This window comes from Aegilops tauschii, chromosome 1, assembly GCF_002575655.3.
Source record: "Aegilops tauschii subsp. strangulata cultivar AL8/78 chromosome 1, Aet v6.0, whole genome shotgun sequence".
Taxonomy (NCBI): domain Eukaryota; kingdom Viridiplantae; phylum Streptophyta; class Magnoliopsida; order Poales; family Poaceae; genus Aegilops; species Aegilops tauschii.
This window is the reverse complement of record NC_053035.3, coordinates 214,316,571-214,343,656: the sequence shown is the minus strand read 5'-3', so window position 1 is coordinate 214,343,656 and position 27,086 is coordinate 214,316,571. Positions and strand designations below refer to the sequence as shown.

General features: G+C 43.5%; 1 protein-coding gene across 1 annotated transcript; it reads right to left on the bottom strand.

Annotated features, from left to right (window-relative positions):
* Positions 1-2,454: 2,454 nt before the first annotated feature.
* LOC109759653 (heterogeneous nuclear ribonucleoprotein 1) lies at positions 2,455-4,578 on the bottom strand. The gene is made up of 2 exons (XM_020318477.4): positions 4,136-4,578; positions 2,455-3,976 (listed from the first exon to the last, which is right to left on the bottom strand). Exons 1-2 carry the CDS (start codon positions 4,355-4,357, stop codon positions 2,834-2,836), a joined length of 1,365 nt encoding a protein of 454 aa, XP_020174066.1. The 5' UTR covers positions 4,358-4,578; the 3' UTR covers positions 2,455-2,833.
* Between the last annotated feature and the right edge of the window lie 22,508 nt (positions 4,579-27,086).

Genomic DNA, 27,086 nt, shown 5'->3' with positions numbered 1-27,086 from the left:
AAAATATACAACCTCCATTCACAAAATATAAGATTTCAAACTTTTTGTGAATCGGATGTATAGACACATTTTAGTGTGTTTATTCACTCATTTCAGCCCGTATGTAGTCCATATTGAAGTACCCAAAAAAAACTTATATTTGTGAACGGAGGGGTGCATCGCAAAGACTCAGCATTATGCTTTTCTTATATGATACAATTTACGGAGGGAGTACACATTATATATGATACAATTTCTTCAGCAAAAATCAATTTTGCCCCCACCATCGTCCAGAATAAATCTGTTTTTATCCAGAGCATACACATTCAAATCCACTATACGGTTTTGCCACAACATGCAGGCAAATTAACTTTAGATGCTTAAACCGATATTTGGTGCAGTCAACCATGGATTTGAACACCGAATTGCACAAGGCCACTGATCTAGTTATATTAATTACTAGTACATTCATGTTAGAAAAGTTATGTGATTCACAAATTAGATGGCACTTGTATATTATGTGAGTAAAAGTGTTCGCGGTCACAAGCAGACAATTTCATTTGTTATAACAGAATGGAGCATATGCAAACCTAATAAAGCAACAAAGCTTCCATACCAAGGAGTACACCTATATAACTAAACTACAGTTATACTCCCTCCGTCGGAGGGAGTAATATGCTTTACCACATGTTCTAGCCGTTATATGCATACCGACAAGGAAGCCTCTAGAGACTATAACATTAACCTATAAATAAAATGATGCACTAAATGCATGCAGTGACTAAATTTAAGCTCGCAGAAGGGCGGTGGGGGTTGTATTTCCATAAATATGTATGCTATAAAAAAATAAACTACAGATTAACCGGTAACTAAGCTAAAATGCCAGTATATAAAGATGAACAAATTTTCTGCTTTCCATCTATTATCTTCATCTTCACGGATTTAGCAGCAGAGCAAGGCATAGTGAAGCAGTAAATGAGCACTGGTTTTTATGTTGGCATATACTAGGCAAATGGAATTCTATTTTATTTTCAGGCCACGGAATCTATCAAACGCATAACCATTTAGGATGTACTCCCTCCGCCCCATAATATAAGACGTTGTTGCAAGCTATGTCTTATATTGTGGAACGGAGGGAGTAGTGTGTTACAATAAGTCCTGGTTTTCAAAAAAAACAAAAAGAAAGAGTAGCGTGCGGAATGAATAATGCTAAATCTTCTGTGTAAGGGATCGATCATTCAATCGTTTTGATCTTGTGTCCAAAACACAATAGAGCAGTGACGTCAGTAGAAAAACTATCGTGTCAAAACCATTGCTATCGCTGGTAGCACCATGGTGTTTTTGCTCCTTTTTTAGAGCATATTTCACAATTAGTTTTACTATCTTATATGTATGATAAAAGTAAATATTTAAGTGTAAGAATGTGGAAATTACTTCCAAAATCTACATGTATTTTATTTATTACTGACGTTAATCTAGACTTCTAGATAAGATATTGCGGGCCAAAATTGACAAGGCTTGACTCCGGTGCTTCACAGGGTGAATTAGGGTGAATTAGCTAACTTCTTTATCAGGACATACCAAATCTACAGAGGAGGAACCAGGGTATCATCTCCAACTAGGACAAAAACCATGTCGAAACGATTTTCCAAACAAAACTGAAAGACAATGAATCTTTGTTTCCACGTACCACCACCTTGCAGCACAGCAAGATCCTCGAGAACATGAAGCACATAAAAAGCTAGTAGCTTGCATTCTGTGCCAATGCTTCAAATCGCAACTTCTCATCAGCTCATCAAGCAAAACCAGCAGATTTCCGATATCATTTTCACCCTCACTTGGACATTCTTTACACAGAATGGCGTCACGTGCAACCTGTACAGAAACGAAACGAAGGAGGAAGGACAATTATTTTACTTGCCAAATGCCTCGCTACTGTACTCTAGGGTTTCTACCTGTACATCATTCATCATGTAGCATCACTGATTTTTTGGCATCTACACTACCTTAGAAGTTGATGCTACCATCTTGCTGCTAGTAAGCTCTTTATCACTGCAAACGTACTAGCAAAATTTAAGACCAAAAGGCTTGAAGGGCTAATCAGTTCCCTCTACTATGCCTGTTTTATCAATCTACATACCAAACATCAGATGCTAACCCTGAAACATATTCACAGCTTCATCATGCATACGAACAATGTTTGTCAAAACAAATGTATACATAGGATGTCACATTCCAGTTACATAAAGAAGCGGACTACACTTGACCGTCCGTTTGAAGCAGCTACGGTAACAAGCTTCTATCAGTGCATAGTTTCAGGATTAGCATCTGTTGCAAGCCGTCAAATTTGAAGAATAAAAGTAACACCTTAACTCCAAGGCGAGCTAAAGCAAAGCAAGGAACCAGAGATGAACACAACCACCAGCGATAAACGTTTCAGACTTAACACAATAGGGAGAGAGTATCCAGCATAAATACTACAGTCAAACACGAATATATGATTCTGTAGAATAGAGATACAACTAGATAATTTGGTCCATAAGCAGTGAAGCTACTCTAGCTTTAAACTAGAGATAAAGCAACCTGAAACTCCACTCATGACAAAGCACACCGAAGGATAAGCTAAACATAAATAAAGCATTATGAAGATACAGCTACTCGACATAATAGCTACTTATTGACTGAAGTTCTAGTTAAGCCACGAAAGGATCAAGCATTCCAACCAGGAGAAATACTGATTTAACCGGCAGAATGGATGGCCTTCAGGAAGACGAGAGCAAAGCCAGAATACTGCAATAATACATATGCTGCCCAAATGCACTGGTTCACACCATGAACATTACAACAGCCTCTTCTACTGAGCAACCCTAGGCTGCATACCACCATAACCGCTGCCATAATTTGATTGGCCCTCAGAAGCTCCATTGACTGCACCACCAAATCCTCCGCCTTGTGAAGGATCAGTCCACGCATTTGGATATCCAGAGTTTCCATTCCCACTTCCATATCCAGCAGCACCATACCCAGAGGCTGCACCAGTAGCAGGATTTCCAGCACCATCTCCCCGACCACCATAAGCACCATACCCTCCATGATTACCATATGATGCATCTCCTCCATATCCACCATAACCATAGCCCTGGTTCCCATAACCTGCAGCTGCACCAGGTGCCTGACTAGTAGGTGCATTCCCACCAGCAGAAGAGCTATTCCATGCACCATAGCCTGCATTGCCAGCATAACCCCCAGTGCCATAACCAGACGGAGCTTGACTGCCCCAGGGTCCTCTATTAGCGCCTGGAGGGCCACCCTGGTAACCGGAAGCAGCAGCACTTGGATTGCCATAAGCCCCAGCATACGCAGCAGGAACACCTCCATACCCTGCAGACCCATAATTTCCATATGTAGTTCCAGGATTGGTGTGCCCATATCCATATCCAGTTGGAGCACTGCCATAAGCTCCAGCACCATAACCTGGGTAGCCACCACTGCCTTGCTGCACCTGCCCATATCTGCTAGCATCGCCTCTGCCATCATAGCTGCTAGCATTGGAGTTGGGTCCATTGTTACTATGAAAACCCCCACCTCCCATAGAACGTCCGCCGCCGCCCGAGCCAGGATTCGCCTCTCGAGGCAGAGCACGCTTCACCTCTACCATCTTCCCTCCAAGATCGTGGAAGGTTTTGTGCAGCACACGGTCAACCGCATCCTCCGAGTCAAAGGTAATGAAGCCGAAGCCCCGGGGGCGCTGTGTTGTCTGGTCATACATCACCACAACATCAGTGACAGCTCCGAAGGTCTGGAAGTACTGCCGGAACTCCTCATCTGTCAGACTGGAGGGCAGCCCGCCCACAAAGATCTTCTTTGTCCTAGCACCACCGGCATCGCCGCCGCCGCCGCCGCCACCCCCTCCACCTCCAGCGTTCCTTCCTGCGCTAGGGTTCACCGCCTTGGTAGCCTGCTGCTCCTCCCGCGAGAGCGCCCGCTTCACATCGACCTGAGACAACAAAACCACAACCCACGCGTGAGTACACACGCGCAACCCTAGGCCGCTGCAGCGGGGTAGATCGGAAGGCGGCCGAAGCGAATATTCGACGCGAATATCCCGCTAGGGTTTGGGTGGGGTGAAGAGACCAAGCGATGGGGGAGTAGGTACCGTGCGGCCGTCGAGGGTGTGGGGCTCCTGGAGGGCGGCGTCGACGGCGGCGGGGTCGGCGTAGACTACGAAGCCGAAGCCCCGCGGGCGGCCGGTGAGCTTGTCGCGCATGACGGCGGCCTGGGAGACCTCGCCGAAGTTGGAGAAGTGCTCCTGCAGCTTCTCCTCCGTCGTCTCCCAGGAGATGCCGCCGATGAAGAGCTTGCCCTGATCCGACTCCATCTCCGCCTCCTTGCGCCGCTCCTCTCCTCGGATTCTCTCGCGCTCGGGTGCGGGAGGGGGGCGATGGGGAGAGGGGAGAGAGAGAGGGGAATTGGGGGATTTCGGCTTCGGGAGGGGGCGGAGGGGGGCTTTGGGATATTTTAGGGCGCGTGCGGGGTGCGGGCCTGCGGGGGGACACGGGAAATCGGTGGGCGTACTAGTAGGGTTTCTTACTATCTCATCTGGGCTTCGGCTGTTCTTGTTGTTACTCTACTATATGGGCCGAACTTTGCATGAAATGGATCTGGAGGCCGACGTTTCTGCATCGGTGGACCGGTGGATCTCTTCCCGTGCGTGAACAATAATAAATATTAAAAAATTGTCTCACAAAAACAAATATTATTAGTAAAATAACAAAAATTGCCTCAAAAAGGGTAAAATAACAAAGTATTAAACTTTTTTTTGCGGGGCAAAGTATTAAACTTTTTGACACCAAAGTTTCTAGGTGCCTGCACTTTCGTGGCGAGATGACATCTAAGGAGCTCGGTAAAAAAAACGAAAACTCAAACAACTTTGGGCATTTTGGAACTTTGATTTTCATTTTCTTTTTTTTTTTTGGCTGAGCTCCTCCAGATGTAATCTCGGCACAAAATTTTGCAAGCACCTAGAAAATTCAAGCATCCTTGGTGTCAAAATAATTCAGGGTTTTTCGAATCATTTTGCTATTTTTTCGAAATTCTTGTTCACCCGAGAGCAGATAAACTCAGACTAAGCTATGAATTGTCAATGGATCGGTTTTTCTAGTTTTATTAATTAATTTGGAGCAATCTCGTATACACTGGGCAGCGTCGGGCTCCTTAAAGTTCATGATGTGTGCATTTTTGCATCGTGATTAAGTTAATGTTTTTGGATTGTAGAGATGGTATTCCCGTATTCTACATTTTTTGTGTTGCCTTCATTAAGAAGACTCTAAAATTCCCTTCAAAAATTAAGACTCTAAGAATCTCTAGTCTCTAGTACTTAAAAAATAATAGTGTTTCTTTTCCTTCCACGCGGAGTGCTTCGTCCAATATTTCATTTTTTCTGATCATTACTTGAAAACAGCCTTAATTGTTCCATCTTTTGTTGACTTACCAAATAAACTATATTTTTTTGGCAGGTCCATAAGTGATTACAAAATAAAGTCACGGACAAAATTTACGGACAGCTAAATTATGGGCTAATGTAATAGAATATTTATACCTTGTAGAAATGCACAGGCAAATACCTAGTTTATCCGGAAAAAAGAATTAGTGGAAAATATGAAGATTGGATGGTATAGAAACTTTCTAGGGAAAGAGAAAGGCACCAAGGGAAGGGCATGTAGGGAGGTGAATAGGGACAAACACAAATTTTACTTCAGTTATTAGCAAGTTTAGGTTTTGTGGAATATAAAGTGTGGCCTAAAATGCTACGGTGAGATATAAAACCTATATGATGTTTGCAAAGTCAATTGATCAAAATAAACCATGCATAATGAGCTAGGGTTGGGGTAAAATGAATACACTTGCGACAAAAGATGTATCCCGATGTTCAATCCCTTGGATGGGAGCTAATCGTCGTAGGAGAGGTGGGAGGAACCACGAAGGCCCCACCAACACCACAAATCTCGCCTTCTTCTACTTGATATATCACCAAGAAGGAGATTCTCATGATCTTAGTGCTAGAACTTGAGACGAACTCTAAACTTTCACAAACTCACATGGTAAATCATGAATTTGACTCCTCACCGAGAACTCCTACCCCCTAGGAGTCTCCAACCTACGAGAGTAATAAGAACAAAGCGTAAAGCTCGGAACTTGCTCAAAACACAAATTGGTTTGGCCGAAAGAGAGATGATGAATGGATTTATGTTTGGGTGAAATCTCTCAAGAACCCCTCAAGAAATCTTCGATTTGGAGTGGGGTGAGAGGGGACCTTTTCTTAGATCCGGTCAAAGTGTGTTTGAAGTGGTCAACCCACTCACTAAGAGTTCAGTGAGTATATATAGTGGGGAGCAAACTTGTTGTTTTCTCGTAGAAAACTTATAGCCACACAGTCCGGCTTGAATTGGCCCGGATAGTCTGGCCTAAATTGGCCAGGGCAGTCCGGCTGCTGATCTGTGTAGGGAAACCTCAGTCAAGCCAGGAACAGATAGCAATGCATAAGTCAGGGGCCGAACAACTCATCCACATCGGGCCCACATAGTCAGGCCACTCAAGCAGGCTCTAAAAAGTCTAGAGACTGTCCAGCTTCCCTTGAAAGTGTTCGAGAATACCCATAATTCATCTCGAACAGTCCACTCGGAAGTGCTCGGACAGTTCCGTCGACCCGATAGAAACCAGATAGTCCGGCTTCAGTCCAGCTTCCCCTCGGGGCCTTCTGGTACACCCAGAGCTCGTCCTGGATAATTTGGCCAGATACATGATGGATAGTCTAGATGATTGTCTTTTGTATATTTTAACTATTTTAACTAAGGTTTATTTGGGATCTTTTTGGTCGTGGACCTAATATAGAATAGGCATTGTATGATCATTCTGACTTGAGGTCTGATGTCTACTACGCAACTTTATTCTTGTACACACGTGTTGGGCCTCCAAGCGCAGAGTTTTGTAGGACAGTAGCAATTTTCCCTCAAGTGGATGACCTAAGGTTTATTAATCCGTGGGAGGCGTAGGATGAATATAGTCTCTCTCAAACGACCCTGCAACCAAATACAAGAAATATCATGTGTCCCCAACACACCCAATACAATGGCAATTTGTATAGGTGCACTAGTTCGGAGAAGAGATGGTGATAAAAGTGTAATATGGATGGTAGAAATATATTTTTATAATCTGAATAAATAAAAACAGCAAGGTAGCAAATAGTAAACGGGCACAAAAACGGTATTGCAATGCTTGAAAATGAAGCCTAGGGTCCGTACTTTTGCTAGTGCAACCTCTCAACAATGCTAATATAATTGGATCATATAACCATCCCTCAAAGTGCGATGAAGAATCATCCAAAGTTTCTATCTAGCGGAGAACATAAGAATACATTGTTTGTAGGGTACGAAACCACCTCAAAGCTATTCTTTCCGTTCGATCTATTCAAGAGTTCGTACTAAAATAACACAAAGCTATTCTTCCGTTCGATATATCCTAGAGTTCGTACTAAAATAACACCAAAGAAAATTCATATTCATAATACTCAATCCAACACAAAGAACTTCAAAGAGTGCCCCAGGATTTCTACCGGAGAAACAAAGACAAGAATGTGCATCAACCCCTATACATAGATTACCCCAATGTCACCTCAGGAATCCGCGAGTTGAGTGCCAAAACATATATCAAGTGAATCAATACGATACCCCATTGTCACCACGAGTATTCAATTGCAAGACATATATCAAGTGTTCTCAAATCCATAAAAGTATTCAATCCTATAATAACGAAATCTCAAAGGGAAAAACTCAATTCATCACAACAAGATAGAGAGGGGAAAACACCATATGATCCGACTATATTAACAAAGCCCGCGATACATCAAGATCGTGACATCTCAAGAACACGAGAGAGAGAGAGAGATTAAACACATAGCTATTGGTACAAACCCTCAGCCCCGAGGGTGGACTACTCCCTCCTCATCGTGGTGGCCGTCGGGATGATGAAGATGGCCACCAGTGATGATTCCCCCCTCCGGCAGGGTGCCGAAACGGGGTCTAGATTGGTTTTCGGTGGCTACAGAGGCCTGCGGCGGCGGAACTTCTGATCTAGGTTAACCTTGAGCGTTTTTGGAATATTTGTGAATTTATAGGGTAAAGAGGGGGTGCGGGAGGCCACCGATGTAGGCACAACCCACCTGGGCGCGCCTGGGTCCCCAGGCGCGCCCTGGTGGGTTGTGCCCCCCTCGAGGCACCCCCCCGGGTGCTGCTATGGCCCATCCTGGGTGTTCTGGTCCATAAAAAATCTCCAAAAAGTTTTAGGGTGTTTGGACTCCGTTTGATATTGATTTCTTGCGATGTAAAAAACAAGCAAATGGCACTGGGCACTGGGTCAATAGGTTAGTCCCAAAAAAATGATATAAAGTTGCTATAAAATGATTGTAAAACATCCAAGTATGATAAAATAACAGCATGAATACTTCATAAATTATAGATACGTTGGAGACGTATCAAGGTCTGCTACAATCCTTTGATCTCTTAATAGTGAGGGATTCCTATAACTCAAGAACAAAAAAAGAAGCGGTGCTTTGATACGTATCTATAATTTTTGATTGTTTCATGCTATTATATTATCTGTTTTGGATGTTTTATATGCATTAATATGATATTTTATATTATTTTTGGGACTAACTTATTAACCTAGAGCCCAGTGCCAGTTTCTATTTTTTTTCCTTATTTTTGAGTTTATAGAAAAGGGATATCAAATGGAGTCCAAACGAAATAAAACTTTCGCGATGATTTTTCTTGGACCAGAAGACACCCAGCAGACTTGGAGAGGGGGCCAGAAGAGTCGGGCTCCACAAGCCCTCAGGGCGCGCCCCTGGCTTGTGGGCCCCACAGGACTCCTCCAACCCTAATTCTTTTGCTACAGATTCCCAAATATTCCCAAACGACCAGAAGCATCCACCAAAATATTTTTCCGCCGCCGTAACCTTTTGTTCCCGTGAGATCCCATCTTGGGGCCTTTTCTGGCACCCTGTCGGAGGGGGATTCGATCACGGAGGGCTTCTACATCAACCCTATTGCCCTTCCGATGAAGCGTGAGTAGTTTACCACAGACCTACGGGTAAATAGTAGTAGCTAGATGGCTTGTTCTCTCTCTCTCTTTGATCTTCAATATGATGTTCTCCTCGATGTTCTTGGAGATCTATCCGACGTAATATTATTTTGCGGTGTGTTTGTCGAGATCCGATGAATTGTGGATTTATGATCAGATTATCTATGATTATTATTTGAGTCTTCTCTGAATTCTTATATGCATGATTTGACATCTTTGTATTTCTCTTCGAATTATCAGTTTGGTTTGGCCAACTAGATTGGTTCTTCTTGCAATGGGAGAGGTGCTTAGTTTTGGGTTCAATATTGCGATGTCCTCACCCAATGACATAGTAGGGGTAGCGAGGCACGTATTGTATTGTTGCCATCAAGGTTAAAAAGATGGGGTTTTCATCATACTGCTTGAGTTTATCCCTCTACATCATGTCATCTTACTTAAGGCATTACACCGTTCTTATGAACTTAATACTCTAGATGCATGTTGGATAGCGGTCGATGTGTGGAGTAATAGTAGTAGATGCAGGCATGACTCGGTCTACTTGACACGGACGTGATGCCTATACTCATAATCATTGCCTTGGATATCGTCATAACTTTGCGCTTTTCTATCAATTGCTTGACAGTAATTTGTTCACCCACCGTATGTTTTCTTTCAGGAGAGAAGCCTCTAGTGAAACCTATGGCCCCATGTCTATTTTCCATCATATATTTTCAGATCTATAAACCAAAAACTCAAAAATACCTTGCTGCAATTTTTTTACTTTGTTTTACGTTTTAGTAATCTTGTATATCTATCTCTATCAGATCTCATCCTTGCAAGTGACCGTGAAGGGATTGACAACCCCTTTATCACGTTGGGTGAAAGTGTTTGATTTTTTGTGCAGGTGCATAGATTGGTGATAACCCACAAGTATAGGGGATCGCAACAGTTTTCGAGGGTGGAGTATTCAACCCAAATTTATTGATTCGACAGAATGGGAGCCAAAGAATATTCTCAAGTATTAGCAGCTGAGTTGTCAATTCAACTACACCTGAAAGACTTAATATCTGCAGCAAAGTATTTAGTAGCAAAGTAGTATGGAAGTAGCAATAACGGTGGCAAAAGTAACAGTAGCAGCTTTCTAGCAATTGTAACAGTGGCAACGGCAAAGTAACGTAGCAAGGATCAATATGTGAAAAGCTCGTAGGCAATGGATCAATGATGGGTAATTATGTCGGATGGCATTCATCATGCAACAGTTATAACCTAGGGTGACACAGAACTAGCTCCAATTCATCAATATAATGTAGGCATGTATTCCGAATATAGTCATATGTGCTTATGGAAAAGAACTTGCATGACATATTTTGTCCTACCCTCCCGTGGCAGCAGGGTCCTAATGGAAACTAAGGGATATTAAGGCCTCCTTTTAATAGAGAACCGGACCAAAGCATTAGCACTTAGTGAATACATGAACTCCTCAAACTACGGTAATCACCGGAAAGAATCCCAATTATTGTCACCTTGGGGTATGCGGATCATAACTCGTAGTAGGTGTCTACAACTTGCAAGATAGGACCAAGAACACAAATATATTCATGAAAACATAATAGGTTCAGATCTGAAATCATGGCACTCGGGCCCTAGTGAGAAGCATTAAGCATATCAAAGTCATAGCAACATCAATCTTAGAACATAGTGGATACTAGGGATCAAACCCTAACAAAACTAACTCAATTACATGATAAATCTCATCCAACCCATCACCGTCCAGCAAGCCTACGATTGAATTACTCACGCACGGTGGTGAGCATCATGAAATTGGTGATGGAAGAAGGTTGGTGATGATGATGGCGACGGATCCCCCTCTCCGGAGCCCCGAACGGACTCCAGATCTGCTCTCCCGATGAAGAACATGAGGTGGCGGCGGCTCTGTATCGTAAAACGCGATGAATCCTTCTCTGCCTTTTTCTCCCCGAACGTGAATATATAGAGTTGGAGTTAGGGTCAGAGGAGGTCCAGGGGACCCACAAGGCAGGGGGCGCGCCTGGGGGGTAGGGCGCGCCCCCACCCTTGTGGTCAGCTGGTGGGTCCCCTCTAGTTGATTCTTTCGCCAGTATTTTTTATTTATTCCAAAAATATTCTCCGTAAATTTTTAGGTCATTCCGAGAACTTTTATTTCTGCACAAAAATAACACCAAGGCAATTCTGCTGAAAACGGCGTCACTCCGGGTGAGTTCCATTCAAATCATGCAAATTAGAGTCCAAAACAAGGGCAAAAGAGTTTGGAAAAGTAGATACGATGGAGACGTATCAACTCCCCCAAGCTTAACCCATTGCTTGTCCTCAAGCAATTCAGTTGACAAAGTGAAAGTGATGAATAAAAACTTTTACAAACTCTGTTTGATCTTGTTGTTGCAAATATGTATAGCCAGCATTCAGATTTTTAGCAAAGATTATGAACTAACCATATTCACAAAAATATTTAGGTCTCACATTTACTCATATCAATGGCATAATCAACTAGCGAGTAATAATAATAAATCTCGGATGACAACACTTTTTCAAAATGATCATGATATGATATAACAAAATGGTATCTCGCTAGCCCTTTCTAAGACCGCAAAACATAAATGCAGAGCACCCCTAAAGATCAAGGACTGACTAGACATTGTAATTCATGGCAAAAGAGATCCAGTCACAGTCATACTCGGTATCAATTAATAGCAAAGCATACAAATGACAGTGGTGCTCTCTAACTGGTGCTTTTTATAAGAGGATGATGACTCAGCAATAAAAGTAAATAGATACGCGGAGGGAAGCAAGGATTTGCAGAGGTGCCAGAGCTCGAGCTTTTTGAAACAGAGATGAATATAATTCTGAGTGCTATGCTTTCATTGTCAACATAACAACCAAGAGATCTCGGTATCTTCCATGCTAGATAAATTATAGGCCGTTCCCAAACAGAATGGTAAAGTTTTTACTCCCCCTCCACCAACAAGCACACTCCATGGCTGGTCCGAAACAACGGGTACCGTCCATATACCAACAATAGTCCTGGGGGAGTTTTGTTTGAAATTATATTTTGATTTGATTTGAGCATTGAACTGGGCATCACTACAGGAATCAGGCACTTTGCCATCTGCCATGGCTGACGGCAAAGGCATGCTTGGCAGATGGCAACACGTCTGGCTAAACAAACTACGGTAAAGGGCTCTTTGTCATCTGCTGGTGGACGGCAAAGATGCAAAGGTCTTTGTCGTCCGCCAGCAGACGGCAAAGGGCCTGGACAGCACACGTGGCAGCTTAGGTCCGTTAAGGGGCTAACGGCGTGCTTTGCCGTCTGCCAGCAGATGACAAAGTGAACAGCCCAGATGCCCCTAGGTAGCTGACACGTGGCACGCTTTACCGTCTATTGGCTGACGGCAAAGATGCAAAGGTCTTTGCCGTCTGCCAGCAGACGGCAAAGCATGCCATATAGGCAAGCCCAGCGCACCCCAGGTTGCACAGGTAGCTGACACATGGCAGCTGATACGTCTCCAACGTATCTATAATTTTTGATTGCTCCATGCTATATTATCTTCTGTTTTGGACATTATTGGGCTTTATTATTCACTTTTATATTATTTTTGGGACTAACCTATTAACCGGAGGCCCAGCCCAGAATTGTTGTTTTTGCCTATTTCAGAGTTTCGTAGAAAAAGAATATCAAACGGAGTCCAAACAGAATGAAACCTTCGGGAACGTGATTTTCAGAACGAACATGATCCAGAGGACTTGGACCCTACGTCAAGAAAGCTACCAGGAAGCCACGAGGTAGGGGGGCGCGCCTACCCCCCTGGGCGCGCCCTCCACCCTCGTGGGCCCCACGTTGCACCACCGACGTACTCCTTCCTCCTATATAGACCCACGTACCCCCAAACGATCAGATACGGAGCCAAAAACCTAATTCCACCGCCGCAACCTTCTGTATCCACGAGATCCCATCTTGGGGCCTATTCCGGAGCTCCGCCGGAGGGGGCATCGATCACGGAGGGCTTCTACATCAACAACATAGCCTCTCTGATGAAGTGTGAGTAGTTTACCTCAGACCTTCGGGTCCATAGTTATTAGCTAGATGGCATCGATCACGGGTTTATGATCAAGTTTATCTATGAACAATATTTGAATCTTCTGAATTCTTTTATGTATGATTGGTTATCTTTGCAAGTCTCTTCGAATTATCAGTTTGGTTTGGCCTACTAGATTGATCTTTCTTGCAATGGGAGAAGTGCTTAGCTTTGGGTTCAATCTTGTGGTGTCCTTTCCCAGTGACAGTAGGGGCAACAAGGCACGTATTGTATTGTTGCCATCGAGGATAACAAGATGGGGTTTTTATCATATTACATGAATTTATCCCTCTACATCATGTCATCTTGCTTAAAGCGTTATTCTGTTCTTATGAACTTAATACTCTAGATGCATGCTGGATAGCGGTCGATGTGTGGAGTAATAGTAGTAGATGCAGGCAGGAGTCGGTCTAGTTGTCTCGGATGTGATGCCTATATACATGATCATACCTAGATATTCTCATAACTATGCTCAATTCTATCAATTGCTCAACAGTAATTTGTTCACCCACCGTAAAATACTTATGCTCTTGAGAGAAGCCACTAGTGAAACCTATGGCCCCCGGGTCTATTTTCCATCATATTAATCTTCCAACACTTAGTTATTTCCGTTGCTTTTATTTTACTTTGCATCTTTATCATAAAAATACCAAAAATATTATCCTATCATATCTATCAGATCTCACTCTCGTAAGTGACCGTGTAGGGATTGACAACCCCTTATCGCGTTGGTTGCGAGGATTTATTTGTTTGTGTAGGTGCGAGGGACTTGCGCGTAGCCTCCTACTGGATTGATACCTTGGTTCTCAAAAACTGAGGGAAATACTTACGCTACTTTGCTGCATCACCCTTTCCTCTTCAAGGGAAAACCAACGCAATGCTCAAGAGGTAGCAAGAAGGATTTCTGGCGCCGTTGCCGGGGGGGGGGTCTACGCAAAAGTCAACGTACCAAGTACCCATCACAAACCCTTATCTCCCGCATTACATTATTTGCCATTTGCCTCTCATTTTCCTCTCCGCCACTTCACCCTTGCCATTTTATTCGCCCTCTCTTTTTCGTTCGCCTCTTTTTCGCTTGCTTTTTGTTTGCTCGTGTGTTGGATTGCTTGTTTGTCACGATGGCTCAAGATTATACCAAATTATGTGACTTTACCAATATCAACAATAATGATTTCCTTAGCACTCCGATTGCTCCTCTTACCGATACTGAATCTTGTGAAATCAATGCTGCTTTGTGATGAACTTTAATATGCAGGGGATGGAAAAGACCATTCCTGAGGTATATTCAATGCTGAAATCAGCGGAGGTGGAGATCAAAAAGGAACATCAAGTGTTGATGGTGAATAAAACCACTAAGTTCAAGAAAGGCAAGGGTAAGAAGAACTTCAAGAAGGACGGCAAGGGAGTTGCCGCGCCCGGTAAGCCAGTTGCCGGGAAGAAGCCAAAGAATGGACCCAAGCCTGAGACTAAGTGCTTTTATTGCAAGGGAAGTGGTCACTGGAAGCGGAACTGCCCCAAGTACTTAGCGGACAAGAAGGCCGGCAACACCAAAGGTATATGTGATATACATGTTATTGATGTGTACCTTACCAGCACTCGTAGTAGCTCCTGGGTATTTGATACCGGTGCGGTTGCTCATATTTGTAACTCAAAGCAGGAGCTGCGGAATAAATGGAGACTGGCAAAGGACGAGGTGACGATGCGCGTCGGGAATGGTTCAAAGGTCGATGTGATCGCCGTCGGCACGCTACCTCTACATTTACCTATGGGATTAGTTTTAAACCTCAATAATTGTTATTTAGTGCCAACTTTGAGCATGAACATTGTATCAGGATCTCGTTTAATTCGAGATGGCTACTCATTTAAATCCGAGAATAATGGTTGTTCTATTTATATGAGAGATATGTTTTATGGTCATGCCCCATTGGTTAATGGTTTATTCTTAATGAATCTTGAACGTAGTGTTACACATATTCATAGTGTGAGTACCAAAAGATGTAAGGTTGATAATGATAGTCCCACATACTTGTGGCACTGCCGTCTTGGTCACATTGGTGTCAAGCGCATGAAGAAGCTCCATGGTGATGGACTTTTAGAGTCTCTTTATTATGAATCATTTGACACGTGCGAACCATGCCTCATGGGTAAGATGACCAAGACTCCATTCTCCGGAACAATGGAGCGAGCAACCAACTTATTGGAAATCATACATACTAATGTGTGCGGTCCAATGAGTGTTGAGGCTCGCGGTGGCTATCGTTATGTTCTCACTCTCACTGATGACTTGAGTAGATATGGGTATGTCTACCTAATGAAACACAAGTCTGAGACCTTTGAAAAGTTCAAGGAATTTCAGAGTGAGGTTGAGAATCAACGTGACAGGAAAATAAAATTCTTACGATCAGATCGTGGAGGGGAATATTTGAGTCACAAATTTGGCACACACTTAAGGAAATGTGGAATAGTTTCACAACTCACGCCGCCTGGAACACCTCAGCGAAATGGTGTGTCCGAACGTCGTAATCGCACTCTATTGGATATGGTGCGATCTATGATGTCTCTTACCGATCTACCGCTCTCATTTTGGGGCTATGCTTTAGAGACTGCCGCATTCACTTTAAATAGGGCTCCGTCGAAATCCGTTGAGATGACACCGTATGAATTATGGTTTGGGAAGAAACCTAAGCTGTCGTTTCTAAAAGTTTGGGGATGCGATGCTTACGTCAAGAAACTTCAACCTGAAAAGCTCGAACCCAAGTCAGAAAAATGCGTCTTCATAGGATACCCTAAGGAAACCATTGGGTATACCTTCTACCTCAGATCCGAAGGCAAGATCTTTGTTGCCAAGAACGGGTCCTTTCTGGAGAAAGAGTTTCTCTCGAAAGAAGTAAGTGGGAGGAAAGTGAAACTTGATGAAGTACTACCTCTTGAACCGGAAAGTAGCGCAGCTCAGGAAGATGTTCCTATGGTGCCTGCACTGACTAGAGAGGAAGCTAATGATGATGATCAAGGTACTTCGGATCAAGTTACTACTGAACTTCGTAGGTCCACGAGGACACGTTCCACACCAGAGTGGTATGGCAACCCTGTCCTGGAAATCATGTTGTTAGACAACGGTGAACCTTCAAACTATGAAGAAGCAATGGCGGGCCCAGATTCCGACAAATGGCTAGAAGCCATGAAATCCGAGATAGGATCCATGAATGAAAACGAAGTATGGACTTTGACTGACTTGCCCGATGATCGGCGAGCCATAGAAAATAAATGGATCTTTAAGAAGAAGACAGACGCAGATGGTAATGTGACCATCTATAAGGCTCGACTTGTCGCTAAGGGTTATCGACAAGTTCAAGGGGTTGACTACGATGAGACTTTCTCACCCGTAGCGAAGCTGAAGTCCGTCCGAATCATGTTAGCAATTTCCGCATTCTATGATTATGAGATATGGCAAATGGACGTCAAAACGGCATTCCTTAACGGCTTTCTTAAGAAAGAATTGTATATGATGCAGCCGGAAGGTTTTGTCGATCCTAAGAATGCTAACAAGGTATGCAAGCTCCAGCGCTCCATCTATGGGCTGGTGCAAGCATCTCGGAGTTGGAACATTCGATTTGATGAGATGATCAAAGCGTTTGGGTTTACACAGACTTATGGAGAAGCCTGTGTTTGCAAGAAAGTGAGTGGGAGCTCTGTAGCATTTCTCATATTATATGTGGATGACATACTGTTGATGGGAAATGATATAGAATTCTTGGGAAGCATAAAGGCCTACTTGAACAAGTGTTTTTCAATGAAGGACCTTGGAGAAGCTGCTTATATATTAGGCATCAAGATCTATAGAGATAGATCAAGACGCCTCATTGGTCTTTCACAAAGTACGTACCTTGACAAGATATTGAAGAAGTTCAATATGGATCAGTCCAAGAAGGGGTTCTTGCCTGTATTGCAAGGTGTGCAATTGAGCACGGCTCAATGCCCGACCACGGCAGAAGATAGAGAAAAGATGAGTGTCGTCCCCTATGCCTCGGCCATAGGGTCTATTATGTATGCCATGCTGTGTACCAGACCTGATGTAAACCTTGCCGTAAGTTTGGTAGGAAGGTACCAAAGTAATCCCGGCATGGAACACTGGACAGCGGTCAAGAATATCCTAAAGTACCTGAAGAGGACTAAGGATATGTTTCTCGTTTATGGAGGTGACGAAGAGCTCGTCGTAAAGGGTTACGTCGATGCTAGCTTCGACACAGATCTGGATGACTCTAAGTCACAAACCGGATACGTGTATATTTTGAATGGTGGGGCAGTAAGCTGGTGCAGTTGCAAGCAAAGCGTTGTGGCGGGATCTACATGTGAAGCGGAATACATGGCGGCCTCAGAGGCAGCACAAGAAGCAATCTGGGTGAAGGAGTTCATTACCGACCTAGGAGTTATTCCCAATGTGTCGGGCCCGATGACTCTCTTCTGTGACAACACTGGAGCTATTGCCCTTGCCAAGGAGCCCAGGTTTCACAGGAAGACCAGGCATATCAAGCGTCGCTTCAACTCCATTCGTGAAAATGTTCAAAATGGAGACATAGATATTTGTAAAGTATATACGGACCTGAATGTAGCAGATCCGTTGACTAAACCTCTCCCTAGAGCAAAACATGATCAACACCAGAACTCTATGGGTGTTCGATTCATCACAATGTAACTAGATTATTGACTCTAGTGCAAGTGGGAGACTGTTGGAAATATGCCCTAGAGGCAATAATAAAATGGTTATTATTATATTTCCTTGTTCATGATAATTGTCTATTGTTCATGCTATAATTGTGTTATCCAGAAATCGTAATACATGTGTGAATACATAGACCACAACATGTCCCTAGTGAGCCTCTAGTTGACTAGCTCGTTGGTCAACAGATAGTCATGGTTTCCTGACTATGGACATTGGATGTCATTGATAACGGGATCACATCATTAGGAGAATGATGTGATGGACAAGACCCAATCCTAAGCATAGCACAAGATCGTGTAGTTCGTTTGCTAGAGCTTTTCCAAATGTCAAGTATCATTTCCTTAGACCATGTTCTTATGAACTTAATACTCTAGATGCATGCTAGATAGCGGTCGATGTGTGGAGTAATAGTAGTAGATGCAGGCAGGAGTCGGTCTACTTGTCTCGGACGTGATGCCTATATACATGGTCATACATAGATATTCTCATAACTATGCTCAATTCTGTCAATTGCTCAACAGTAATTTGTTCACCCACCGTAAAATACTAATGCTCTTGAGAGAAGCCACTAGTGAAACCTATGGTCCCCGGGTCTATTTTCCATCATATTAATCTTCCAACACTTAGTTATTTCCGTTGCTTTTATTTTACTTTGCATCTTTATCATAAAAATACCAAAAATATTATCCTATCAGATCTCACTCTCGTGAGTGACCATGTAGGGATTGACAACCCCTTATCACGTTGGTTGCGAGGATTTATTTGTTTGTGTAGGTACGAGGGACTCGCGCGTAGCCTCCTACTGGATTGATACCTTGGTTCTCAAAAACTGAGGGAAATACTTACGCTACTTTGTTGCATCACCCTTTCCTCAGGGAAAACCAACGCAGTGCTCAAGAGGTAGCAAGCTCTTTGTCATAGGTACGAAAGCGATACCCGCTGTTGTCGTATTTGTCAAATGAACAGACCTTAAAGTCAAAGCCATTTGCGACTTGTCTCAATTCGGCGTCCATAAACTCTGAATTAGCCTACAAGTTTAATATGAAAGGGATTGTTGCATTAGCCACAAATTAGATGAAGAAATGAAATGGTCTAATGGAAATTACCGTTTGTTTGAACTAAGAGATGAAACTGGGATAGCCGCCTCCATGCTTTGCCAGAAGCTCATACTCTTCGACGAAATCCTTTTGGATCACCGCTCCATACGAGAATTTGGCGACGTATCGACTATATCAAATTTATCCGGGAATAAGAGCAGTTCAAAGGAATTAGAAGTTGCGAAACAATGTACTGAGAACTTACTCAATGTACGGCCGCACTTCTATTAGGTTGGTGAAGATATACAATGAAATGATCCGCCATTCTTCGACATCCAACGTTAAGGAATTAGAAGCATCGGCTTGTGCGACATCCCCTTTGAATAGGTTGAGGTTGGATCCACCCTTTTCAGGGTCGTCAACATTGTACCGAGGCTTCGGATTATGCAAAGAACGATTTTTGGCTTCGTAGTGTGTTGTCACGAAATTTGCCGCCTCCTCGGTAATGAATGCCTCGGCCATCGATGCTTCAATTCTACGTTTATTTTTACATTTTGCTCGCAGCGTCTTCTGCATCCTCTCAGTTGCGTAGCACCAACGATTTTGCACGGCCCCCCCAATCTTGCCTCGGTTGGGAGATGCAAAATCAAGTGCTGCATTGGATTAAAGAAGCTCGGCGGAAAGATCTTCTCTAACTTGCAGATCAAATCCGGCGCCAACTCTTCCATTTCTTCTAGCAGGCCAGGCAATAGTTCTTTCGCACAAACAACTCAACTCTGCCAGTACTAGCCATTCATCCTCAGGGATGAAGCCACGCAACATCACCGGCATTACCCGCTCAATCCATATGTGGTAATCATGGCTCTTGAGACCAAATATCTTCAATTTATCAAGACTCGCTCCCCTCTTTAGATTCGCTGCATACCTATCGGGGAACATCAACTGCATTTTCACCCACAAGATAATTTCCCTCATTGCTGGCCTTCCAAGATTGAACCATGCCTTTGGCTTCGTCCAGTTCTGCTTTCCTTTCGGTTCTTTCATGTTTTGTTACGGTCTATCACATAGCGCCTCCAGATCGACTCTAGCCTTAGTATTATCCTTTGACTTTCCCTCTTTGCCGAACAATGTACCAAAAAGTGCGTCGGCGATATTCTTTTCAGTGTGCATCACATCAATGTTGTGTGGCCAAAGGAGGTCTTTGAAGTAAGGCAGATCCCACAAGCATGTCTTGTGAGTCCAGGCATGTTTTGAATTATACCCCTTGAAATACCCTGACGCTCTGGATCTAGCTTGAGAGTGTTTAACTGATCCAGGGTGTCTTGGCCTGTCAATGCAGGTGGTGCAGAGTTTTTGACAACTCTACCTTTGATGAAGTTCTTCTTTTCTTTCCTGAACTTATGGCGAGGATCCAGGAACTGTCTATGCATGTCGAAGCAAGAAAACTTGCGACCGGCCTGAAGACAATGAAACTCAAGAGCTCCCTTGCATGTGGGGCACGGGAACATTCCATGCACACACCAGCCAATGAATAGCACATACGCCGGCAAGTCATGCATCGAGTACATGTACCAGACACGCATTATGAAGTTCCGTTTGCTAAAGGCGCCGTATGTCTTGAACCCATTATCCCAGGCTTCTTGCAATTCGTCCTTCAGCGGCTGCATGTACACATTCATATTCTTCCCCGGGTAGTTGGGCCCTGGAATTATCAACGTCAGGAAAATGTTCTTTCTTTGCATAATCTGTCCGGGGGGGATATTGAGTGGAATGACAAATACGGGCCAACAACTGTATTGGGCTGTTGTCCGACCAAACACACTGAACCCATCTGTGCTGATGGCGACTCGAGGATGCCTTGGATCTGCCGCTTTGTCATCATGTAATGCATCGAAGCGCTTCCATGCTTCACCGTCCGATGTGTGCACCATCATCATCTTCCCATCTGCATCTAGTTGGGTTCTTTTGCCCGTTCTGTGCCATGTCATCTGTCTGGCCATCTCTTCGACCATGAAAAGACATTGAAGTCTTGGTACGATTGGCATATACCAAAGAACATTAACGGGGATTTTGGTCTACGTCTTCTCACCCATACCGTTGTCTACCACAACATACCTGGATGACTTGCAAATGGGACAATAGTTCAAGTTCACATACTAAAGCCTAAATAAGGCACATCCTTTCTCACAGGCATGTATCTTCTCATAGGGCATCTTAAGAGCACGGAGGATTTTGTCTGACTGGTATAGGTTTGCAGGTAGTACATGGCCTTTGGGTAGAAAACGTCCAAATATTGTCATCATCGCGTCGCAGCATTCTCTGCCCAAGTTGAATTGAGCCTTCAGAGCCATTATTTGTGAGATGGCATCCAGCTGACAAAGCTCAGTGTGCTCGTGGAGAGGACGTTTTGAAGACTCCAACATTTCATTGAAGGCCTTTGCAGATTCCTCCATCTCATCTTCCGAGTCCGAGCATCATCAAAGTCTTGCACCATGTCTTCCATCCCGGTACCATGCTCGTTGGTGCGACGACAAAGCACCTCAGCTCTGGCATGTTGGGAAGACTCACCATGAAATGTCCACACCGTATAACCTACCGTAAAACCCCTCTTCTGTAGGTGTTTGCCCATTTCATCCTCTTTCCTCTTGTGCCAATTGTTGTACCCGGCACAGGGGCACCAGGTTGTCCTCTGGCCATTTGCAAATGCGGCTCTCAGAAACCCCTTGGTTTTTGTTAACCATTCAATGGTCATGTCTTTCTGACTAGTATGGCCGGTGTACATCCACGCACGATCACTCATCTTGCCTAGCTACTGGACACATAAGAAATATATATATATATATATATATATATATATATATATATATATATATATATATATATAAAAATCAGCATGTATATATTCATCAGTTAATGGAGTTTGTCACTTTTATTACGTCCATGCAACCTAGACGCTAATAGGTAAAGATAGGTGCTAATCCCACCCGAGTATGTGTAGATTGGGTTCATTTTCCCATGCTCTGCTCCGGATCCGACGCAAAATTTCGGCAGCACCTCCCCGCTGTTCTCATGATACACGCCTCGGCAATAAGCAGAGAGGATGTGTACCAGGAGAACAACAGGGAGGCACTGACGAAATTCTGCATCGGATCCAGAGCAGAGCATATGGGAAAACGAACCCAATCTACACATACTCGGGCTTTCCATGGATAATGTTGGACAATTTGAAAGAATCATGGTTATAAATATGCAAATGCATGCATATTTATAGATGTAACCCTTTCGAACGGGAGATGCATAGTGGTCACGCATACTGATGATTGGAGACACCTATAGCTAGCAAGTTTCATTGGCATGAAGACCGGTACAGAGCAAATGAAGGGGGGAGGAGGAGATGTCATTTGTGCTCACCCACGAACGCAGGGGCGGAGCTCGTCGAACACTAGACCCTCGCAGCAACGAAAAAACTACACATTTAAATCGAAAGATGAGTAACATAGCAATATTGTTTTTTCCGTCAACCTACCTAAATATTTACAACAGGATGAGCGGGTTAGGGGGTTCCTCGGCGTCGATGGAACCCTAAATAGCAAGTATCATCAGTGCGAGATACATGTGGCACTCGGCGTTGAACACTAGATCCACATCCCACAAGTGACGCCGGCGCCCGGCGTCCCGCGCGCAGCAATAGTTCTGGGGACTGATGACGGTCGAACACCTTGGCGAATTTGTCTGACAGCCTCTGCGATGAGGATTAAAGCCAAGTTTTGAAACTTCAAACGACCAAACCGACTTGAGTCAGTTTGGGTGTTTCAAGTTTAACCACTTGGCTTTTAATCGTCATCCCAGAGGCTGCAAGACAAATTCACATAGGTGTTCGACCGCCATTGACCCCGAGAACTGTTGCTGCGGGACGCCGGACGCCGGCATCACTTGTGGGACGTGGATGTAGTGTTCGACACCGACGGCCACATGTATCTTGCACCAATGATACTTGCTATTTAGGGTTCCATCGACATCGAGGAACCCCCTAACCCGCTCGTCCCCGGGCACCCTCTGGTATGGCGACGCATGGTCGACGGGTCAACACTCGGTCCGGGGGATTCTCGGCATGGGCGACAGCGTCGGGACCGGCAGGACCCACTGGCTCCACCATCTATCCCCTCGGCGACCGGTGATCCACGACCCTCTTCTTTTTCCTTTTTCCTCTTCTTCTACTTATTCTTCTTTTTTTCAACTTTCTCCTTCTTCTAATTATCTAAACCTAAACCTAGCACTAACCTAATCCTACCACTAACCTAAACCTATTTATAACACCTAATCCTGAACAGCAAAGGACAGTAGAAAAAAAAGTTCACCTTGGCTCCGGTGGTGGTGGAGGTAGCGGGCGTCGGGGCGGGGCGTCGGGGGCGGCACGGGCGGTCGAGGCGGGGCGGCTCAGGCACGGGGGCGGCGCGGGTGAGGTGAGGGGGAGAGAGAGAGAGGGGTGGGGCACGGGCGCTGACCCCTTTTTAGTTAGGTCACAGCTCTTTGCCGTCTGCTAGCAGACGGCAAAGAGCCTAGCTAGTGGGGTGGGGCCGGGGGGAAACGGCTGTTAAAATGGCCACTTTCTTTGCCGTCTGCTAGCAGATGGCAAAGAAAGTGGTCGTTAGGTCGTGATGTCTACTACGCAACCTTCTTCTTGTAGACATTGTTGGGCCTCCAAGTGCAGAGGTTTGTAGGACAGTAGCAAATTTCCCTCAAGTGGGTGACCTAAGGTTTATCAATCCGTGGGAGGCGTAGGTTGAAGATGGTCTCTCTCAAACAACCCTGCAACCAAATAACAAAGAGTCTCTTGTGTCCCCAACACACCCAATACAATGGTAAATTGTATAGGTGCACTAGTTCGGTGAAGAGATGGTGATACAAGTGCGATATGGATGGTAGATATAGGTTTTTGTAATCTGAAAATATAAAAACAGCAAGGTAACAAATGATAAAAGTGAGCGTAAACGGTATTGCAATGCTAGGAAACAAGGCCTAGGGTTCATACTTTCACTAGTGCAAGTTCTCTTAACAATAATAACATAATTGGATCATATAACTATCCCTCAACATGTAACAAAGAGTCACTCCAAAGTCACTAATAGCGGAGAACAAACGAAGAGATTATTGTAGGGTACGAAACCACCTCAAAGTTATCCTTTCTGATCGATCTATTCAAGAGTTCGTACTAGAATAACACCTTAAGACACATATCAACCAAAACCCTAATGTCACCTAGATACTCCAATGTCACCTCAAGTATCCGTGGGTATGATTATATGATATGCATCACACAATCTCAGATTCATCTATTCAACCAACACAAAGAACTTCAAAGAGTGCCCCAAAGTTTCTACCGGAGAGTCAAGACGAAAACGTGTGCCAACCCCTATGCATAAGTTCACAATGTTACGAAACCCGCAAGTTGATCACCAAAACATACATCAAGTAGATCACGTGAATATCCCATTGTCACCACAGATAAGCACATGCAAGACATACATAAAGTGTTCTCAAATCCTTAAAGACTCAATCCGATAAGATCACTTCAAAGGGAAAAATCAATCCATTACAAGAGAGTAGAGGGGGAGAAACATCATAAGATCCAACTATAATAGCAAAGCTCACGATACATCAAGATCGTACCACCTCAAGAACACGAGAGAGAGAGAGAGATCAAACACATAGCTACTGGTACACACCCTCAGCCCCGATGGTGAACTACTCCCTCCTCGACATGGAGAGTGCCGGGATGATGAAGATGGCCACCGGTGAGGGATCCCCCCTCCAGCAAGGTGCCGGAACAGGGTTTCGATTGGTTTTTGGTGGCTACAGAGGCTTGCGGCGGTGGAACTCCCGATCTAGGTTATGTTCTGGGGGTTTCTGTATATATAAGAGGTTTTGGCATCGGGAACAAGTCAGGGGGGTCTCCGGGCTGTCCACGAGGTAGGGGGGCGCGCCCAGGGGGGTGGCCGCGCCTCCCACCCTCGTGGGCAGCCCGGGACTCTTCTAGCCCAACTCTTTTACTCCATGGACTTCTTCTGGTCCAAAAATAAGCTCCGTAAAGTTTCAGGTCAATTGGACTCCGTTTGGTTTTCCTTTTCTGCGATACTCAAAAACAAGGAAAAAACAGAAACTAGCACTGGGCTCTAGGTTAATAGGTTAGTCCCAAAAATCATATAAAAAGCATATAAATGCATATAAAACATCATAGAAGGATAATATAATAGCATGAATACTTCATAAATTATAGATACGTTGGAGATGTATCAGCATCCCCAAGCTTAATTCCTGCTCGTCCTCGAGGAGGTAAATGATAAAAGAAATGATTTATGAAGTGTGAATGCTAGCAAGTGCATAAGTTTGATCAATGATAGTTCCAATCACTTTTTCTAGCATCATTATATATCATAACAGTAGCTCAACTCATAAAACTTTTCTTGATCAAGTAACAAGCTATTCACATGTTAAAGCATAGACCATAAACTTTCTTCAAAACTAACAAACTATGTTCTCAGTCATCAAACAATTGCAATTCATCTTATTTTCAGGAAGGTTCTATGTAAGAGCTTTGATTTAGCAAATCCCACATACTCAACTATCATATAGTCTTCCATGATTGCTACCACTCAAAGCATATTTTTAGAACAAATAGCATCCATCGAACATAGAGAAAGATAGGGGCTTAATGTTTCGCCTCCCAACTTATTTATCATATAGATAATTGTCAACAATAATAATTCATGATCAAATATATTTGAATGGCCATATCTGCTTAGATCTTTCTCCACCACATGATGCTTGCCAACTAAAAAGTAGGTTGGAATGAGAAGGAATACTACTGACTCTTGCATAAAAGTAAAAGAAAGGCCCTTCGCAGAGGGAAGCAGGGATTTGCAGAGGTGCCAGAGCTCGAAGCTAAAATAGAGATGAAAATAATTTTGAGAGGTATGCTTTCATTGTCAACATAACGACCAAGAGTTCCCAATATCTTCCATACTAGCTACATTATAGGCGGTTCCCAAACAGAAAGGTAAAGATTTTACTCCCCCTCCACCAACAATCACACTCCACGGCTTGTCCGAAACAACGGGTGTCGTCCAACTATCAACAATCCTGGGGGAGTTTTGTTTAAATTATTTGCGATTTTGTTTTTGATCTTTTGATCATAGGACTGGGCATCACAGTTACCAGCCATTTTCTCGTGAATGATGAGCGGAGTCCACTCATCATGAGAATAACCCACCTAGCATGGAAGATACTGACAGCCCCTAGTCGCTACATGAGCGATTTAGGCATACAAAACAGATTATTATTTGAAATTTTAGAGTTTGGCACATGCAAATTTACTTGGAACGACAGGTAAATACCGCATATAGGTAGATATGGTGGACACTCATGGAATAGACTTGGTTCAAGGAATTTGGATGCACAAGCAGTATTCCCGCTTAGTACAGATATTTTGGCTAGCAAAGGATTCTAAATAGCAAGCGCCACATGTTAGAGGATCCATAACAATATAACCTATACAAATATACCCAAACATAACTCATTAAGTTGTCTTCCTTGTCAAACTTCAACTAATTTGATCAAGTTTGAAAATAATAATGGGGATCACAATCATCAAAGATGTCCAAGATAGTATATTTATATGTGAAATCTCTCTTCCTTCAATATTCTTTCATGAATTTTTCAAGTGACCAATACAATGTTTACCAACCTTCAAAAAATTTACCACCTCTACTTCTTATATGTGAAGGCATTACTCCCCATGGGAAAGGCATATGAAACATATATAATTACAGATTTATGACATTCAAATCATTCAACCATTTACTCATAGGATATAAGTGAAGCACACGAGTAAATGACAAACTACTCCAAAAAGATATAAGTGAAGATCAATGAGTAGTTAAATAATTATGTAGCTATGTGAAGACTCTCTAACATTTAAGAATTTCAGATCTTGGTATTTTATTCAAACAACAAGCAAAACAAAAGCAAATAAAATGATGCTCCAAGCAAAACACATATCATGTGGTGAATAAAAATATAGCTCCAAGTAAAGTTACCGATGAACAAAGACGAAAGAGGGGACGC

Excerpts from the sequence above, each read along its gene's own strand:
- LOC109759653 (XM_020318477.4), bottom strand. The coding sequence starts at position 4,357 with ATGGAGTCGGATCAGGGCAAGCTCTTCATCGGCGGCATCTCCTGGGAG. Across the intron at positions 3,977-4,135 it reads ACACCCTCGACGGCCGCACG|GTCGATGTGAAGCGGGCGCT; the intron begins GTACCTACTCCC and ends TTGTTGTCTCAG.